The sequence below is a fragment of the Scleropages formosus genome, chromosome 18, assembly GCF_900964775.1.
Source record: "Scleropages formosus chromosome 18, fSclFor1.1, whole genome shotgun sequence".
Classification (NCBI taxonomy): Eukaryota; Metazoa; Chordata; class Actinopteri; order Osteoglossiformes; family Osteoglossidae; genus Scleropages; species Scleropages formosus.
This window is the reverse complement of record NC_041823.1, coordinates 3493704-3514858: the sequence shown is the minus strand read 5'-3', so window position 1 is coordinate 3514858 and position 21155 is coordinate 3493704. Positions and strand designations below refer to the sequence as shown.

The 21155-nt window shown below is 49.2% G+C and overlaps 1 protein-coding gene across 1 annotated transcript in view; it reads left to right on the top strand.

Moving 5' to 3' along the window:
- The first annotated feature begins 1311 nt into the window (after nucleotides 1-1311).
- The window catches only part of LOC108940568 (neural-cadherin), a 103781-nt gene continuing 83937 nt past the window's right edge, over nucleotides 1312-21155 (top strand). The window contains exon 1 of the mRNA XM_029260063.1: nucleotides 1312-2382. Within this exon, the coding sequence (XP_029115896.1) occupies nucleotides 1527-2382 (856 nt within the window). The 5' untranslated portion in view covers nucleotides 1312-1526. The remainder of the gene's footprint in view (nucleotides 2383-21155) is intronic.

Below are 21155 nucleotides of genomic sequence, written 5' to 3'. Positions count from 1 at the left end.
AGACTCTCAACTCAGGCAGTGAAGTTTTTTGTTCAATAATGATAAAGCACGTCTCTAAATAATACAATATCTTTAAATAAATCAACACATACATAAATAATCAACGTAACATCTTCGCTGGTGATTAAAATGAATGGTGATTTGACCAAGATGCAACAAAGCACAAATCCGTGACACAAACGTATAAAGTATGAATGATGCTTGAGCTCAAGTGAGCTGTGTTTCTGCTCGGACAGCGTCGCATGTTTCTCGCCATGGTCTGAGATCATTAAAAAGTTGGTTTGATCTGATTTTTGTGTTTGTGACAAAAAATACACCATGGTATATTTACTTTGATGCCAGAAACTTCTTTTGAAGGATCCACTTCAGGGTGATGTGTTACAATAACTGTCTTACGTCTCTATTTATAAAGCAGGTTAAGTTCAATGTAACCCTTGTCTCCATTGGATGGTGAATAAATGTAAATTAATGAAGGTTGCACAAACAGACCCTAAATACTTAAGGTGACCTAAACAGGTCATGAGGGTCAAGGCACAATTCAGTTTAATCACTAGTTTTAGAGCTAAACAAAGCAGAATTCAGGTAAATACACACACTTGTCCCAGACAGGGTCACGGAGCCTACCTAGTAACACAGGGCATAAGGGGACACACCCAGGACGGGACACCAGTCCACCACAAGGCACCCCAAGCAGGATTCGAACCCCAGACCCACTGGAGAGCAGGACTGTGGTCCAACCCACTGCACCACTGCGCCACCGCGCCACTGCACCCCCCCTCAGGTAAATACATGAACTGAAAAAGGTCAACATGGACAACATCGAAACTGTCCGCAGTGATTGCTGTGTCCTGTCATCCATGGCTGTTAAAGTAACTTTTAGGAACTTTCTGCAGCATTTATTAAGGACATGGGGGCGGGAGGGGAGACTAACAGTATTCCTTGTGTACATTTAAAATTTTATTCAGCCTACAGGAATGGACTGCTTATTCGGAATCTCGTGCCACTTTTGGCTCCACCCCCACCTCCATACAGTTGTGAATTATACAAAGTCGACGAGGTGAAAAGGCCGGTTATTCAAACTCTGCAGAGGTTCTGCGATTTCCTGTAACGGTCTCGCACCCTGGACCTGAATGCTAACTTCCATAACGCTCGCTCTCCGCAGCGCACAAAGGCGCATTTGCATATGGGCGGGCTCACACGCGCTGACTCCGCCCCGCCTCGTTTCTGATTGGCTGCGAGCTGCTGGGCGGTGCGATCCCCGTACCACATGGACATCGCTGCCCCTCGTGCTCCGACGGCGCGGAGCTCCTTTGACACTTCGCTTCTGTCCACCGAGTGGGAGCGCATCCCCTCCGTTTGCACATGCAACAACTTTTTTTTGTTTCTCTCCCAGATCTCGTTTTTAGGAAGCTTCTCTATCTGTGCAGTAAATTAATCCTGGGACGAATTTTGAATATTGAGCCACAAGGGAAAGTTTCATGTTTTACCGGGAAGAGTAGGTGACTAAGTTAACGGGCAGCATCATCATGAAGCCACGTCGGGAAGGTGCTGACTTGCTAACCGGCTGGGAACTGTTTCTCTTTTTAGTTCTTCTTGTTCCATGTTCCTCCGTAAATGCTGCTTTGCCGGTCTACCGTGGACACATCGCGGAGAACGCGCCGGCGCGCACGCGGGTGCGGGGTCTGCTCGTGCCCGTTGCAGAAGCCCACCGTGGTTCCTGTCCAGGATCCGGATCGGACGTCGCCCTTCGAGGGGAAGGAGCCTCAGACTTTCGTTTGGTCTACCGGCGCGAGGAACGGGGTCTCTTTCTGGAAACAACGAGGGCTCTGGAACGAGATTCGAAGTCCTCCTACTGCCTCGAGGCGCTCGGACCTCGATGCCTTAGCAGCACCGTGGAGGTCGAAGTCAAAGTTCTCCGAGTGGACGGCAGCAAACCTCCGTCCATCGCAGAAGATAAAGCGGGAGAAGTGGACCGAGTGGGTTCCGAACCGAGTGGGACCTCAGGTGAAGCCGGAGTCCTTCACTATGCAAAGCACCCCAGTGCAGCTGCGTTTCTTACAACTGCTAGACCCCTGAAAGGTGTGGAGGGTGCAGGAGATGAGATGCTGCTGGGCAGAGACCCCACAACCCTGCGGGGCTCCGAACCGAGGAAGCCCAGAGCAGTGACAGAGGAGCTGTCCTACACCGTGGCCCTCTCCCAAGACGTGGAAGTGGGAGACGTGGTCTTCACGGTTCCTGACAGCAGGTTTGAGAAGAAGTGGTTCGAGGAGGTTGGAGGAGAAGACTCCCCGGTGCAGGTGGAGAGGGAATCGGGTCGAATCTCCTTAACGCGAAGGTTGCAGAGTCCGGCCGACGTGCGCATCAGAATCCACAACCTCAGAGGTACACGGTCTGCGTTTTTCTCCCATGTTTTACCCAGTATTTGTGGTAAATGTGGTAAACCCGAAGCGATCCGAGCGTTTCCCTCCTGGCACATCTTAAAATGTGCATTGAGAAGCGAGTGATGTAACCGCACGCGCTCTTTCAATAAAATAAAAATGATTTGTTTTTTGTCCCGGGGAACTGGTGACAAGTAATTACTGCAGTTTTTATATTATGGATTTCCTGATGGTTCCGACCCCCCCCCCCCCCCCCGGACAGCTGGCGTGAATTCACAGCCGTGCTACAAAGATAAGATAAAACCCAGAGACCGGTTTCGCTGAGAGAAAAAAAAAAAGTTTCTAGAATTAAAAAGGCGGATTAACTTGTTCAGTCAATAAATGATGAACCTATAAACTGGGTAATGCATTCAGATTCAAACTCTTGTGCCTAATTCCCAGTAGCCTGGTGTTTTTCAGCCTTTGCGTGGAGTGTTAGTAAATAATTGAAATGTGTTAAATATCGCACCTAAACGCAGTCGATTCCCGACGAAAATGGGTCTCTGTGATTTATCATCATCGGTGATTTTCCGGATTGGTGACTTTCCTCTCTTTGGGCTGTGATGATGATGATGGGCATGTCCTGTTTTTTCCCCTTGACACTTGTAATGAGAAGTGGATCCCCGAGTTTTTCCATGACGCAGGGGCTCCGAAGCGCTGAAGCCTGATAACGGAGTGTGTGATACACACATCACACTGCCATTTAATTAACGGGCCCCGAAGTGTCAATATTTGCGCCTAAACGCTCGGAGCAGCACGAACGCTGTTATGTAAGTGTCCTGAAATATACCTCCAAAGCGAACCCTCACTCTTAGGTATCCCTCCTCATTTTACCCTGTCTCAACATTTACCCTAGTATCTCATCCCAACCCTGAAATTCACCTGCAAATCCGGTCCCGACTGTAGAAAAAACACTTGAAAATCTCGCTCTAATCCTCAGATGTGCGCTCAAATCTATCCATAACCGTGAAATATACTTAAAATTGAACACTTGGGATATTATCTCCAACCCGAATCCCTGTCATTGAAATATGCCTCAAAATATACACCCGACTATGAAATATAGCCGAATATAACTCCTAACGGCTGAAGTATACAACAATACACATATATGGACGTAACCCGATCCCAGAATAAAATGTCCAATATACCCCGAGTCTGTTTTACCAAATACTTCCACACGTCTTTTGCACCTTTTTTTTGCAGTAATTTATAGGTCGGTCTCGGGCTGCATTTTTAGTTTATTTACACCCCCGGGTGAAATCACGCCTCGGCAAATATTTGTTTTTCCCCTTCACACAGGACGGGGCAGGAAAACAATTAACCGCTTCAGTCCGAGCGCTTCAAAGCCTCGTCGGGACGGGCGACTTTGCGCGCTCCCGTCGCTGTTTGTTTGCACCGGACTGTCAGTTGTGTGAGGCGCGAGACCGGGGCGCGCGCACTTGGACGAGCTCCAGCGCAATCCGCGAGCCCGCGGAGCCGCGTTCCCGCTCGCGCGACGCGTCTTCCTGTCGAGGGACATCGCGGCCAGATGCGGAGCGCGTCGAATTTCATCATCGTCCGTCTCATTTATTCGAGGTGCCTGAAAAATGCATTTCAGTGACATTAATTTCACTTCCCGCGAAACTAACTGGGAATTGCACACATACATTTTGGAATATACAGTATTTTACTCGCGTGCTTCGAGTTCCAACCCCGCAAAGAAATATACAGGGCCGGAGCCGGAGCGCGAGCGGCAAGAATGATTATCATGTGCTGAAATTGGGACCCGTCAAGGTAAATATTGAGTGAGGCGCGAGGGGATGCGGGGATTTGGTGGAAAAATCCCGCAAAAGTGCTGCCTGTGCGGCTTTCGGGGAAACGGGGCCACGAGACCCGAGTAGAGCCCCCCGCGCGGGCGGGCGCGCGCGCTCTTTGTTTGGACTAATTAGTCATATTTATCCACCTGGAAACTCGCGCGCCCCGCATGTGGTCCCGCACTTCCAAACAATCCCCCGCCGGCGCGACACGTTGCTTACTTAAGAGACCTTTCCTCATAGTTTACTCCAAGACCCCCACCCCCCACCCACCTAGCCCCCCCATGACGCTCTTTTTTTTCAAAATGAAGGGGGGGGGGGGACTCTTTGAAGCCGTCACTATGTATCCAATGCAGAAGTGGAACTTGAGTGAAATTAAAACCAACAGAAAGTGAAGCAACTGAACATTTTCCATGTGTATTTCTCAGATAAACCCGCAAAAGGATTTTCACGCACATGGAGCTCTTGCCTGTGAAGTTGAACACACTGGTTCTGTCAAGGCGCCGCAGACACATCACATTACATTACACATTTATTGATTTTGTAGCCACTTAGCTGAAAAACGACGTATAGCAGAGTAAACAAAATAGCAGCAACAACGTACAAAGAGCTTTAGACACAGGCACAGGATACAACATTATCGACGCGCAGCTTGTGTGTCTGATGCCGTCATGTTACTGGTTCACATCCCTCCAGTAGCTCCTATGGAAGTGACATTCAAACAGCTAATATATAGATAATCATAGCAAATGGTGTTGGACTCATTTATGGAGCTGTCAGGAGGTCAGGAGAGAAGTGGCTCTGGAGGAGATGGGTTTTAAACGCATTTTGAATGTAGGAGGGATTCAGCAGCTCTGAGGGACAGAGGGAGTTCATTCTACCCTACTTGTGGAAGTTAGATCGAAACATCAAATATATAGATAATCAGAATAGATGGCGTTGGACTCATTTTTGTAGCTTTCAGGAGATCCGAAGAAGAGTCTCTGGAAGTGATTGGTTTGAGACCCTTCTTGAATGCACGCAGAGCTGCGTAAGAAATAAACTGATCATTACTGCATGTGAGCTGCCATTATGGTCTTCCCACATAGGTCGTTGTCTTTTTATAGCCCCTGGTGCTGTGCTCCGTGGTAAGTATTGATATGGTATTAATGTTCTGGCACAAGGAGGCAATTTCCTGGCTGTTGGGGGCCACGGAGAGGAGCTCGATGCAGCTCAGGTTCTCGCCGAACAGCCGCTGCTGTTTACTTTTAAGGAAAAGCGCATTACGCTGTAAAGTGGAGGCGCTGGTGGTGAGCATCTCGGGAGAGGCCGGGGAGATTAAACGTGAAGACTTTGTAGTCCCGAGCTCATCATCTCGCAGTGTGTAAGCTCCTCTCCAGCCCCGGGCTCCTGCTCGCGCCTCTGGGCCCGAAGCGAATCTCCCGGTCGTCCGAGGACTCCGGGCCGCGCTCTGGTCTCGGGTTCCGCCACTAAAAGCCAATTACGGGCAGCGCTCGGGCCCGTTTCTACAGGTCTCCGGCGTCTCGTTTGGATCCTCCGTGAAGAAATTCGCTCTCCATACATTTGGGGAAAAGGGAGTCAAGCCCAGTGGTCCTCGGGGAGATAATTATTCCTGAAACTTTTGTCTAGCCCCTTTCTAGCACATTCTTTTTGAACGTTTTGAAGAGCGGTGTTTACTTTCTCCCCTTCATATGAGAACATTAGATTAATGCTTCCATGTGTGTGTATTTTTTCTTTTTTTTTTTCCTTTCTCTTTGTTTATGATTTCTGACACTTAATGCTGCTCCTGAAATACCATCTGAAGGAGTCGAGCAGACCGGAGTTTTCAGAAATAACCAGAAACGCCGGCATTTAAGAGCACCTGTAACATCCGGCACGCACGGAAATATTGCAGTTTGATATCGACCCCCCCCACACACACATCACCATTTAATCTACTCAACAGCAGCGATGTACTACATGCTGTGCAAAAAGATAAGATTTGTCTCGAGGAGCGACGTTGTGTGTCTGTTCGGAAGCCTGCGCGCCGTGTGTGTGCGTTGCTTACATGCGTGCGTGTGAAGAACCGGCGAGAATCGGCGAGATGCTGATGTACCCACAGATCGGGGCTCAGGAACTGATGAGTCACTGCTGCGTCAGCTACCGTGTTCTCAAATCAGAAAGGCTCCCATACACTCGTACTGGGTGGATTGTGTGTGTGTGTGTGTGTGTGTGTGTGTGTGTGTGTGTGTGCGTGCATGTGTACATACATGTGTAAGTGTGTGTGTGTGTGATAGGCACTGAAGATGCTCTTTTAATCCTGCTGTTCATGCTTCCTCCATTGGCTTGGTAAACACCGATAAATGATTTACCCCTACACACACCGCACCCCCGCCACCCCTCCAGGGGGTAGATGCACCCATGAAAGTTTGAGAAACAACTTACTCTTCCCCGGAAGACCAAAAATACTTTGCTTTAGCGCTCGCCTCGGGTCTGCAAGATGGAGAAGGAGGAGAGAGAGAAGGAGAGGATGAGAGAGGGGTGTGCGAAGAGGAAGCAGGAGGGGAACAGAAAGACGCAGAAGGCTCCAGAAAAAGAAATGAGTAGGGCAGGAAGACAAATGAAATTCCACGAAAAATATTTCATTAGCTCACAACCTGTCTTGATGCCCCTGTTGGAACGTAAATGGTGGTGATGATCTATGAGGACCAACCTCGCTTTGTTGGCGGCCGATAGATGGTGTCCTGTAGAGGCCCCCGGAGGCCCGAGTTTGATGGTCTGTGGAGTAACAGTTGCCTTCCTTCCTGGTCATTAATAAGCAGTGCAACCTGCCCACTTCCCCCTTTTTTCTGGAGAACCTGCAGCAGGGTCCTTGTGTGTCACTCCTGCATTACCACTCCTGTACTGCAGGGGGCACTCTGTCATGGTGGACTGGCCCTACCCTGAAGGTTACTCATTTTCCTTCTTTCTGGAGCTTTGTTGTCAAATAGGGGGCTCTCCACATGGCTGCGCACAGCTTCTGACATCCTGGTTTGCAGTCTGTCTCTGGACTCTGTCCTCCTCCCCCATTCTTTCCCACTGTTCCCCTGGAAGGCGGGGCTTGAGGGCCAGCGGGGTCCCAGGCGTCTATCAGGGGTGAGCCCACAGGTCCGGCAGAAATCTTGGCAGACATGAAAACAAGGATCGGTGTCGGTCCAAGAAGACCAGCAGAACCAGAGATGGACCGGCATGCCGAGACGCCGGGTCCTCCCTAGGCGGCGCCGCCCGCAGCAGACAGGTTCCTTTGCTTCGCCAGGGTCTCCCAAGAGGGGGGTCAATGACTGTAATGGGCTGAACCATTGATGTTCCGTTGTTCTGTGATGAGATGTGATTTTATACACGCTCAAGCAGACATAATATTTTCCCCCGTAACTTCGGTGAATAAAGTGAAATAAATGGCACATAAGAACTGTCACATATAATACACACATAAGCACAGCCCCCACAAAGAGTGCAGCGCTTACAGCGGCCGCTTTTGATTTAAAGGATCCGGGCTTGAATCCCATCTCCTGCTGCAGCACCCTCGATCAAGGTTCTTACCCCGAATTAATACAGTAAAAATTACCCTGCTCTTTAAATGGGTAAACTAGTGTAAGTAGCTTAACGCCGTCAGAAACTTCGGAGGGAAAAAGTGTCCGATGAAAGCATGAAAGTACGTATACGGATGAAGTCAGCGTGCTGTCTTTTGGAACTTCTTGTGGTTGGACACCCAAGTCTCCAGTTCAGGTGACGCTGTGTCTGCGGGCAGAAGCCGTTTGACTGGTATTTCACCCTGTTTCGGGTGGCGGCGAAGGAACACGCCTGCGCATACAGTGCAGCGTTATGGACGCGTTCGTTTTACAGATGGGCACAGCTGTGGGTGACTTCACATTGCTGTCAGAGCTGATAAAATAGGGCTTGTGCTTGAGGGGGGCTGCAGCATGTATCGCTGTAAAGACAAAAACCTTTATGTGGTTTTTTTAATTATTATTCTTCTCACACTGAGCCCTACGGACTTTTTAGGTCGGCTGAGATCAGCGTTTCACCTACCAGCGGGGCGAGGGCCCGGGGAATCGTTTTGGGGACGCGGTCTGTGGGGGGCAGGGTCGGGGGGGTCAGGACGCGCCGCGGCCGCTCGGCTCGACGGGGTCTGTCTGGGGTTGACCGCGCCCTGGCCGCCGCGCCCCCTGCCTTCAGAGCAATGCGGTGATTGCTCACTTACTGCCAGAAATCTGTGTTGTCAGGACACACCCACCCGCCCACACACACACACACACACACACTGCTGCTAGACTGTGAGTACTCAACCCTGCTGTGCATCACTGGTGGGGCTGATGCTTTGTGATGGCAAAGTTACCCCCCTCCCCACTGCGCTGTTTCACCGTGGAGACTGTCGGTGATGTCAGTCCGGCATCATGCTCCGCCCCTTTCCACAGTGGAAACTGTGAGTGATGTCAATCCGTCACTTTGCCCCGCCCCATTTCACAATGGATATTGCCAGTGACATCATGCCAACTCCATTCCTGACCCTGCTGCACAGTCGAGATTTTGAGTGGCATCAATTCGGCATGATGCTCCGCCCCTTTCTACAGAGGTGACTCTAAGTGACATCACTCCAACACTTCTCCCCCTCCCGAGGCCCACGAGCCCCCCTTTTCCTGCTGTACATCCTCCGTGTTCCATCCTTTTGTCCGCAGCCTCGTTCTGTTAATTGAGCTCCATTCCAGAGCCGTTGCCGCTCTGCCATTGTGTTATAATAGGTTATTGACAGGGTTTGCGCCGTGGCCCCGGGGGGCTGGCATTTTTAATGATGAACGAGGACAAGGTCATCGGAATCTTGCCCGGACGGCCGCACCAGTAACCCTTGGCGGCCCGGGTTCGAGCGGCGCGCAGCCGGCTTGATCTTAATTGCAGAATTCGACATGCTCGCCGGGATTTTTTTAATTCCTGGAGCACATGGTGTCGCTCTTTGAAATTCAGCACTACGGCAGCGCTGGAGATTTGGCTTTAAATGATCCCCTTGTAAAAAAAGAAAAAAAGAAAAAAAGATGGAGATCAGAACAAATTGGCAACAAATTGTGAGATGACTACGTTTGCCGTTCGCGGGACCTTTTGCAGCCCCCTTGATGTGAATTACGCAGCATCATTGTGTTACCATGCTGGGTTCGCACTCCACACCAGCTTTGTGCTGCACGGTTAACGCGCCGGTCCGAGCCAGTTGTCCATTTCCGAAGATAATCTCTACATATAAGTGTAATTAGTGCTCTGTTGGAAGTTATTTCCACTTCCACGCAGTGAGAAATAACACATCCTCATTTACATATTTGGCTGATGCTCTTCTGAAGAGCAGCTTCCAATCATTTGCCCAGTTGAATAGCAGGGGTAGTTTTTACTGTAGTGATTTTAGGGTAAGTACCACAATCAAGGATACTGCAGCAGGAGTGAAGAGTCGAACCCGAGCCATTGAGCCAACCAGTTTGCCACCTGCTGCTCACGACAACAACTGAAAAAAATATTGTTGCAGTGGATTCTGCATCCTGCCGAACAAGTGCGATACAATGTAAATAGGACAGCACTCAGAGCCGTACATGAATTTATTATAATACGAAGTCATAACATACACATGTTGGGCACATCAGTGTTATAATCTCCTTCCTGTACGTCACTCTTTATTCATTACAGGTAATCAGATGCCAGTCACTCCAGAATTTATTATGGATTATGGCTTATGGATTATGGAATGCTCCACCTACTCTAATTCAGAAAATAGCAAGTAAATCTGGTGGCAAAACTCCCTCTCACCACCCTCATGAGCCCTGTGTTATCTTGTCCTCGCTGTATCTATCTGTCTCGCCGTATCGCTGCATCGCGCACGCACCCTGCGGATGGGCTCCCCTACAACTCGGTGACAGTTGGTCTCATTAACACAAAGCCTGCATGGCGGCGACTTCCCTTCGCCGCGGTTTGATGTAACCCGTGCGATCAGCATGTCCTCCCTGCTTCTCCTCCGCTGGCGTCAGGGAAATCAAAGGCGCGGAGGCATCGGTGGGTCCCTGACAGACAGCAATTAGTGGGGAACGCGACGCACCCCCATCGTCGGAGGCCTCGCCGCGTCTGCGGAACGGCGGGAACGCGTCCCGCTCGCACGCGCGCTGACCGGGCTCGGCAAGCCGCCCGGCAGCCCCACTTACATTTTAATTAGTGCATTCCGAAGAGGCAGCGCCATCCTGTCCTGTGGATCAGGCCACCCGCTTACATTATATTTACCGTGATTTATTTACTTGAGGTTTTTGCTCAAAGTGACCTAGAATATTGAGATGCTTATACTATTTACTCATTTATACAGCCGAGTAACATCATCAATTCAGGGTAAGTACCTTGATCGAGAGTGCTACAGTGCGAGTGGGATTCAAACCCGTGTCCTTCGAGTGGAAGGTGACTAGTCTAACCGCTCTGCCATCTTCTGGCCTCACGCAACCATACATTTTTTTTCCAACTTTACTAAATTCCAAAAATGTTAAAACACCCAAATATACAATGCCAGCGAAAGAATCTGCTTTCATAAAACTCCATGCAACCAGCAGTACACATAATGAAAATCAGGCGCAACAGGGCAGGCGCGACTCTAAAGCAGGGTAAACCTGTAGATGCACTCTTGTGCGGATGGACCAGAGCGAGTGGTCTGTCTGCACTTTTACTCTAATAACCACGCTGCTGTGAATGGGGTCCGAGGGGTAGCGGGGACGGGGACGCCCGGAGGCGGCTCAGGACCGAGATACACCTGCGCTGCTGTAGGAAACGGCTGCGCGAACCTTCCGCCTTCTGCAGCATCTCACGCCCCTCGCGCCAGCTGTTCACATCCGGCCCCACATCTGTACCCGTAAATAGCGGGAAGGCCTCCGCAGCATCCTCCACCCACCGCACCGAGGCCTCTCTTATATTCAGGAAGCGGAAGGGCATTAAAAAAAATGGAGGGAAAAAGAGGCGCATGAAAGTTCGCGGGCAGTCAGAGCGAGACGGGAAATCAATATTATGTAAGCATGGCCGTGAAACCCCTCCTGTGTTATTATTGATTTCATACGGGACTGCAATAAAGTCATAGACAGCCATTTGCATACTGCTGCACAGCCCTTCGTTTGAAATGCCAACTTCAAAGGGGAAATAAACTGGCAGAAAAAAGAGCTCGTTTAAAGATTTAAAGGCTGCATAAATCAATTAAGCAAATAAGCAAAGAGCTCTTTGGTTTTGCTCGGCAGAAAATCAACAAACAAATACAGCGAGTTTGAGATTTCACATTCAATCGGGGCTCTTTTTGATAAGTAAGCAAACAAGAGTAAACTGGGCGTTGTGCGGAGTAACTCGCCGCGTTACCGGGACCCGCCCACCCGTGACTGCGGCCCTAAACCAGCTGTGAGCCATATGTTCTTCCCCGGGGATCTCGTTTTTCTTCTTCTTTTCTTTGCGTCGCCCCGAGCGAAAAGAAGCGCCTGTTTCTCGCGCCGACGTTTGGCTCGAACCAGGTTGTAGGTTTGGGGTAAACATTGGGGTAAAAGCGCCACGGTACAGGAGGAGGACCTGGGGCTTTCTTCGCTTTTCTTTCTCCCGTCAAACGGAGGTGCGTGGCGGTCCGAGCTGAGTGCGGAGCGTCGACCGTGCCAAGAGGCGCGTTGCACCATTGACCAGATCGTATGTGAGCCACCGCACTGGGTTAATACCAGTGCTTAACTTCCCTCAAACTGGGTCCCTGTGGAACATGATCTTGGATGGTTCCAGAACTGCTTCTGCTGCAAGAAAAACAGCAAACAATCAAGGGCAGTAGGTGGCATAAAGAGCCGTCACCTTGCAGTCAAAGATCTCGAGTCTGAATCCTCACGCCCGCTGCGGTACCCTTGATCAAGGTATTCTTACCCTGAACTCATCCAGTAAAGAAATGAGTCTGAAAGAGTTGTGTTTAGAGACCCTTGAACATCTTGAGGGATTCAGCAGCCCTGAGGGTAGAGGGAATTTGTTCCATCACTACTTATTATTTACCCATTCGGTGGGTGAAGAACCGTAAGTAGCCTAATGTACAAACCTCACATTGTAAGTTGTCTTGGACACAAAAATGAGCTACATAAGTAAACGTGGACAACAATCATGTAAAAACAGAACAAGCAAAACCACGGTGGAGAAAACCAGGTGAGAAAGGTACAAAGTATGGTACTGCAGACAATGACGATTTCCTTTTGGATTGGATGGACTGATTAATTTTGGTTTCAAGAGATGCTATGCTTATCTTTTAATGCTTTAGTTTTCAATTATAGTGAGCAAGGAGGAATCCCAAGGCAAGAAAAAAAGCCACATTAGCGTTACTTATTTCACATCACATTATCATTTGCTCTCTATTATATCAGAATGATTTACTTCTAATTATTCTCCGCTTACTCGTTACTGTTACATACTGTATGGTATTCATTTATGTCTTTAGTTTTTACTCCATTCTACTGTATCCTACTTGTATGTCTTTCGTTACATGTGGTGCCTTTCCTATTCTTTGTCTGTCGTGGAAATTTCTAGAATATCAGTCTCTTCTTTTTAGGAGACCCTTAAATGGTCTGTTTTATGGTCTGAAATAGATAAGGGGCATTTGGGGTATGTAAGCAGTGGAGATACTGTAGCCAGGCAAATGTCAGGAATGGGGTAACGTCTGGGGAGAATGCAGAGCTCTAATGAACCATTTTTAAGCTAATTTGTGCTGATTATTGAAACTCAAAAGAACCTGGAATTTATTTATTTATTTATTTTATTAATTTATTCTGAATGGATCAAAATTGACTACTTTGACATCAAAAGTGTCTGGCAACACAAACCATCCAACACAACAGATATAATCTCCATTCATCACTTCTGCTAGGCTCTCACCCTAACCCTAACCCTAACTTCAGAAGAACCTGGAATTTTCTGACCAATCAATTCAAACACGAGCGATCAGACAAACTCAGTGTCAGAATGATGTCACCTGTGTGTACCAACAGTAGAGGTGAGGAGAACGGGTGAAGGCATTTTAATTGTGGTGTAACGCGGTGTAAGAAGATACTCCTGAGACGATGTACCGCACACCCCCGCCGAGGGATGAACCGTCCAAATATTCGAGCCAAGCTCCATGCTTCATTGAGGCAGGTCAGGCTGCTCCACGAGGTGTCTGCCAAGATGTATCTCTGCAATGGGTTGGCGTAGAACCCGGCACCTTTCTGGACCTGGTCCCGGTCCTCATTAACTCCCCAGTGCGATCACCAATCGTCTCGTTGGATGACCCTGGAAAGGATCCGTGTGTTGGCGTTGACGTTGCTCTTCCCTTGATGTTGTGATGGAAAATCTGGCTCAAGAGCCTTTCCTCCCCCAAACTAGAAATCGGCACGTTTCTCTGATCATCCCATCGTGGTAAAACGAGGACGGCTGGGTTCCACAAAGAGCTCGCCTGACTCCGTCCGCTTACTTTATCACTTCTGCCCTTGGAATAGCAGCAGGAAACAAACATCTGCGATCCATAACTGCTGTGCTCCTTTGCACTTTGAAGGTCACTGGAAGAACATAAAGAAGATGTGTGACGTTCCTCTGCTGTCGTGGTCGATGGCAAAGGTTGACATTTCGTTCCTGCCAAATACTCGTCGAAAGTTCCCTGTGCAGCATCTTCTTTCATGACTTTTTGTGCTGCAGATGCAGCCGAGTTCCTCATGGGACCTACACCTGCACCCTTCTGGTTTTCGGTCTTTGCCAGAATGCCACCTACTGCTCCTCAAGGTTCTACTACTGTCACCGACACCCAGAGGGTCGAACCAGGGGGTCCCAACAGGGGGTCCGCCTTGGTTAAAAATAAAGCAGTTCGCCACGGTTTTTCAATGTGGGCAGAAAGGACACTTTCTTACTTGATCACATTATCATTTTTTATCTGACACTTTCAAAGGAAGCTTACGCTAAGAGGTTTTTACACTAAACTGCTTACACTGATTTACCCGTTTATACAGTACCCTCATTCTTGCTGGTTCAGCTTAGGTCGAGTTCCTTGATCAAGGGTACTGCAGCGGGCAACTGGATTCGAACCCGTGTTCTTTGATTGCAAGATGGCTGCTCTAACCATTACTCCTCCTGCTCCCCCGTAAAAACAGACCACTCAGAACTGAAATAAATGTTGGAATCATTGTTCACATTTTGATCGAAGACACGAATAGAAAAGTTTGATTTAATTTCTAAACCAGTCTGTACACTCCATCCACCTCAAGGAAAATGCGTAACGCAAAATTACCCATCATCCCTCAGCGGGACATGCGAGTGTGAGACTGACCGCTGCTTTTAGAGGTCTGTGGATACACCTGGATTGCAGGTAAAAATGTAACAATGAACTGATCTATAACGGTTGGTGGAACGGTTAGGTACCTACCATGAATTACTCCAGTAAAAACTCCATTGAGAAATGGGCTGTTGGTTGCTTAGTAGACAAAACTCAAGTTGCTTTGGAGGAAAGTGTTTGATGATGATGATGATGATGATGATGATGATCCAGATCTTGTTTCCCTGGTTCAATTGATGAGCCCCGTGGATTCTCTCATTCTCATTGCGTTTCCAAGTTCCACATAACCTATTGCATCACTGTGCCCAGCAGCACGTAAAGCAGGATCCCATCCTGGTGCAAAGTGTGATGATCAGTAGCTTGTTTTGACGCGTCTAAGACTCAAAAACTCGTTTCCTAATGAGCTTCACCGCTGCAAATGAAACACTCTGGGAGATGAAAGAACACATACGTTGATAAATAAATGTTTAAAAAGCAGTAGAGGGAATAACTGGAGGGTACGTTCGATGGTTCGAGGAGCGCTCAAGGAGTCCAACCCTGGACATCCCGCTCTTGCCCTACTAGACGGCCTCCCCGGGGCCTTTTCGAGAGTCCTGCCCAGTGGGCCCGGGATCAAAGCGAGGGAAGTTTCCCCGCAGACTGGGGTCGACAGGGTCGTGCTTTGTGTTTTATTGGCTGTGTGATGGAGTTGGACTTTCCGCAGCATGCGACTCCCCCTCCCCCGCCCCCAGTCGTCACCGCTGATTTATGGACAGGCGGAGGTAATCCGATCGGGGTCCTTAGAAAGAGGAGCCTGTGAAGTGTGCGCTCTGGACGCCGTGGGATCCACACCTGAGCATCGGAGGGGAGCGGTAGCCTGATGGGATCCCCTGACCTTTGACCCCAGTGGGGCTTTTCACACAACTCCCAGTTAAAGATGCCAAAACCCCAGCAAATGTGACTAAGAGGAAAGTGCCGGGTAAAAATTTGGTCCAGCTGAGCGTGCCCTTCGCTTGAGCCATGCTCTTGTGCGGCATGGTGGGATTCTCAAACGAGTCGCGGTCGCCGAACACCATTTGACAGATTGTATGAACATTTCCAACTGGGAATTTTTGTCTCTGAGTTTCAAACTCTCAGTGGGCATATTTATTGCTGTCTACTGACAGCCCTGTTTTGGAGCATCCTCCAAATGTTCATTTTATGTTCTTCTCAAGTTCAACATTCTGGTTACATCTATAAGGCGGTCGAAGGATCTGCACCCCGGTACCTTCAGGACCTGATCGCGGCCTACAGTCCGGCAAGAGCGCCATCCCCCTTCACCTCTGTCTGCTTGGCAGTCACACTCAGAAGGCTCCAAACTCAGAAGCCAGTAGGTTCTCAGTTTTATTTCCAGTGTCATGGAATGAGCTCCCTCTGTCCTTCAGAGCTGCTGAATCCCTCCCAGAATTCAAGAAAGGTCTCAAACCCTGTGCATCAGCATGTCTGTACCTGGACTTCCTCGTGTTTTATTGACACGCTTTTATTTATTCTCATTTTTAAGATGCTTTGGAGAAAAGCATCTGCTAAAGGAATCAATGTAAATTCAAGGGTCTCACTGCCAAGACTGTATGATTAGATCTTCTATTTGAGGTCCGCGATACAAACGCTACCAGGTCCCATCGAAGGGGTCCATCTCAGGGCGCTTTCTCCTCCTGTCCGGAAGCCTTTTATCTCCTTCACACGCTGTAAAAACTGAAAAGCAATGTTAGTTTGAGAGCATTTTATTTTTCCGAACATCGGACAACTCCCTGTCATCAATAATTCAGTGTTCAAACGAGACGGCGTTCATTACAGGGATCAGGGGTTCTCTTCTTCAGCGGTCCATCATTTTTTCGCTTCATTTTTCACTTGGTGCACTCGAGAGGAGCTTGGAATACATTTTTTTTTTTGTTTTATAATCCACTTAGAACCGTGCATTAAATCCGGGACTTATGGAATAGGGAATATCTCCCTCCTCTTTCGCCTGCTGGCTGGAAGCCCGTTAAAGCCGCATCCCACGGTCAGAAGGAACAGCCGGACCGCAGACCAACCCTGCGAGACAAGAAGAAGGCATAGTCAAGGGGAGGACCTTGGACTTCCAGGTGAGAGGGGTCAAGCCCCTCTCTCCCTTTGCACCCCCGCCCCAGAATGCCCAGCAGCATAGCATGTATATTGAGGATGGACATGTGGCCACTTGAAGATCTCTGCATCAAAGCTGAGCGTCATCATACAGGTGACTCCCCAGGTGTGCAGGTGTCCATCAGGGAGCGCGAGGGGCTGTTTTCACAGGTGCTAAATAAAATGAAGATTATTATTACATTTAGCTGAAACATTTCTCCAAAGCAACTTACAGTGGTAAGATCATAGTTATAAACTTATAATTACATACCCATTTACACAGCTGGGTAACTCTAGGGCGAGCATCATGCTGAAGGGCACTACAGCCAGAGGTGGGATTGGACCTGTAACCTTTGGATCCAAAGGCAGTAGCGCCAACCACTACACTACCGACTTTCCCGTTGCTGTCGCTCTTTTTATTGTTGCCCCGTTATTATTGTTATTATAATAACTGTCCCACTGCTATGAGGCAACGGGCAGAGTAGTGGTTAAGGCTGCCACCTTTCAAAGTTGGATTATTTGGTTCAAATTCTGCCCCACCCCCACTGTGATATCCTTCACCAATGTATTTAATCTAAATTGATGGTGTAAGAATTACCCACTTGTTTAAATGGGTAAATCAAGGAAAAGTGTGCTCTAAACTGATGCATTCGTTTGGATATTTTTACGGTGTTGCGCAGATTTCCAGATACACCCCGATGTCGTAGCCCTGTTGTCCCCTCGATGTTTTGCAGCAGCAGTACGGTTTTTACTTTGGGTACAACAGCAGGAGTCATTTCCAGTGCCGGGATTTAAACATGTGGCTTGTGCCTCCCGCCGCACATTAATCTGCTGGGTTCCTACGCTCTGGGGTCTCCGCCATAATGCGGGAGACGGGGCATAAAGTCGCGCTGCAGCTGCCGTGTGTGTACATGAAAAGCTCATTATCTGCCCTGTCAACACCACACGCTGCGCCGTAAAGTACGTGCGAAAGAGCACCGCTGGGACACGGCGGAGATACCGCACGGCCTCAGCCGTTCCCCTCCGTCGCGGAAATACCGCCGCTCCGAGGGTCCGTGTTTCGGCAGTATTATTATGTGGAGTCGCACACCTCGACTCCTTAGTCCCCCGTTTGGCCATCCAAACGCCTTCCCACGATGCCCCTCTGAGGGGGAGCGAAGCCGTGCGCTGCCAGAGATCGCGACTCCTTCCGCTCCGCCGGGGTTGTCACCTGAGGTTTTCGCCTCTTCCTGCCTTATCTTGAGCATTCAGCAGCGCCGGGTTGGACTTTTTTACAGCCGCCGTAAAAAGACATGTTTATTGGTTATTGCGCCTGTCTGCGGGCGCGAGGCTTGTTGACGGCGCTCGTTTCGGCATGTAAATCCCAGCGCTGGGGGAAGGCAAAGTCCGCTCCCTTGCTCCGTTCCCGCCGTTCCGTCCGCATGTCATCTGGGCGGCCTGGGGGGGGGGTGGACGTGCTGCCGAGATCCGCGTGAAGCGTGGACGTGAGCACGTGCTCCGGAGTGTGCGTATGTGCGTGCGTGTGCGTGACCGCGTGCTTGTGCATTTACATCACAGCGATCTTCGAAGCGGAGGCTCCTCTGAGTCCCTGGGACAGATGACATGTCCAATAGTTGCCTGCGCTCCGGTTCTGCTAATCGCCTTTACTAGGCGGTTCGTGTGCGAGCCGTGTGAAAGTGGAACTGAAGTGGGAGCGCGTGGGGGAAGGATGGAGGGTTGGTACCCGCCACGGAGAGCAAAGCTGAGACGGCAGCTGTGCGGTGCATCATCAGAACGAGGCGTAACCGCGGGATACGGATATAACCGTTTCGCTGCTATGGGTTGGCATGCGCACTGGGCCGAGCCGTTCGTTCCGGACGGACGGGTAAACGGAAAAACACGACTGCAGTCAAGACTTGGGGAACATCATGGATGTCAAAGCCTCAAAATCAAATCAGATGGACCAGAGTTCCCCCAACTTTATTCCATACCATAAGAATGAGTTAAAACCCTCCAAAATTCTACATCACAAACACAAAATTGCACCCAAACATTTCATCATAAAAACATCTCTCAGCATAAACATGACAGAACCCATTCACTCATCTAAGCATCATTTCATTTTGCTAATGAGATGATCTACGCTCTGATTTTTTTCTGTCATTAAATACCATGAACATTCATACAATACACAGGAGGGAGGATCTTCTTCGCCCTTTTGAGGGGCTGCAGTCAAAATGGGCACCAGTAAAGTTCTTTAAGGTTAGAGTTTAGAACCAGTGAAGTTCTTCTGGGAGTTCTGTTGCCGAGTCCCTCTTTGTGCGGATCCCAGTTCCGCACACGTGTCTTTCTACATGTGGGTCTGTGGTCCGTGCCTCTGGGGCGACGGTTTACAAAGCAGTGTATGCTTAATATGGTGCGAACCTTCATATATGTGTAACCATGACTGCACAACGCACCTGCACTGTTATTATTAGCCAATATTTTTAGACACATTTTCTAAAGCAATTTACAATATTAATCTGTGCACTAAGCTACTTACACTGAGTTACCCATTTACACATCTGGGTAAGACCTTTTATAATGTTAGCTAAAGGGTCTTAATTGAAAACATGCAAGTTCCCCATTTCGGCCCAGATGTAGTGGAACAAATGCCTTCCATCCCTCAGAGCTGCTGAATCCCTCACTATCTCAAACCCATTTCTTTACTCTGTCAATTTAGGGAAAGTACCTTGATCAAGGGGACCAAAGCATGAGGTGGGATTCAAACCCACATCCTTCGGCTGCAAGGTAGCAGCTCTAACCATGGCGCTGTTGTCATCCAGCCCCGTCGGGCTCTGCCACATCACGTCCACCCCGGTGCCTAATTTATCTGCACTATGAAAGCAATTTTCTGGTCGCCGTTGTTAGCTTGTATTCGTGTCACATTTTTCAGGAGGAGCACAACAGAGGTAATACATTTTTTCAGTGGCGCCTCATGAGAGTTTTATTGTCCAATCCCCCCAAGTCAACACTGCATCATGTCAGCGAGGGGTGCTCCGAGAAATGCCCATTTCTTTTTCCCTCCTTTTTCCCCATTGCGCTGGGCGTCGCTGGGGCCCAGAGACGGGTTAGCCGACGAGGCGCGCGGCGCGTGGCTTTCGGCGAACGTTCCGAGGGGTTTCCGAGAGCCGCAGGACGCGGCGGATATTTAAATCTTTCTCTAAACATTCACTTTTAATTACACAGCAGAAGTCAATCCTCAGGTCGAAATACTGCTTGAGATGAGCGTGAAATTGCCGCGGTGTACCGAGCGTTATCGGCGCGAGCTTTAGCTGAACACACATATTTGCAGCGAGTAGCAAGTCCAACGTTTGAAGTTTCCTCCTCGCGAGCGAGCGCGCCGGCTTTGATGTTCGCCGCCCGATGCCGTTCTGCTGGGATTCCTGACAGGAAAGAGACTGGATGGAAAATGCATTAGATACCTCCTGGCCTGAGAAGGCTGAGATAAAAGACAATGCGGCGCTCCGTCTCGTAGAGGAAACGACGGCCGCGGCGCGTCCTCGCCGCCGTTTGCGCACGAACCACTCGCCATTCCTGCCAGCGAGCCGTGGCGCCATGGGGACCAGAGCTCCCAGATCAGGCCTGGCACCGTAGGGTCAGGGGGCTGGGATTCAATCACGCTCCCGAGGATTCGTGGTCTTCGGGGATCACCATCATTCTTCTTTTATCTCAGGGCTGAAAAAATGCTCGCAGTCATCAGATGGAACAGGTGCCTTCATGGACAACCAGGGGAGTCTTAGGGCCTTTATTCCTGCACCTTTCAACAATCAACCTCAACCTGTTGTCAAAGGCAACTCAACATGCTTTTCTTCATTTATCTGACACTTCCAATGTGAGGGTTTGTGCACAAAGCTGCTTACATTTATTTATTTATCAGACACTTTTGCCCAAAGCAACTGCCAATGAACCCTTATGTAGTGTTATCAGCCCACATACCTTATTCACCACAGTGACTTACACTGCTAGATACACTACTTACACTGGGTCACTCATCCATACATCAGTGGAACACACACACACACACACACACACACACACACACACACACACACACACACACACACACACACACACACACACACACACAGTATGGGTGAACAGCATGACTTTGGGAGGAAACCAGAGCACCCAGAGAAAACCCACACAGACACAGGGAGAACATGCAAACTCCACACAGACTGAGTGGGGATCAAACCCACATCCTCTCACACCACCCAGGTGCTGAGACAGCAGCGCTACTCACTGTGCCACCATGCCACCTGATGTTTCCATTATATTTTTTATGCTGCTGGGTAATTTTTACTGTATCAGCTAAGGAAAAGTCCCCTGATCAAGGTTACATCAGCAGGAGGTTGGACTATGATCCTCGATCGCCAGGTGACATCTCAAACCACGACGCCACCTGCTGTCCCTTAGATTCAAATATTTAAAAGGCAGATTCAGTTTGGGGCGGTTATTTTAAAAGGAAACGTAATTTCGTCG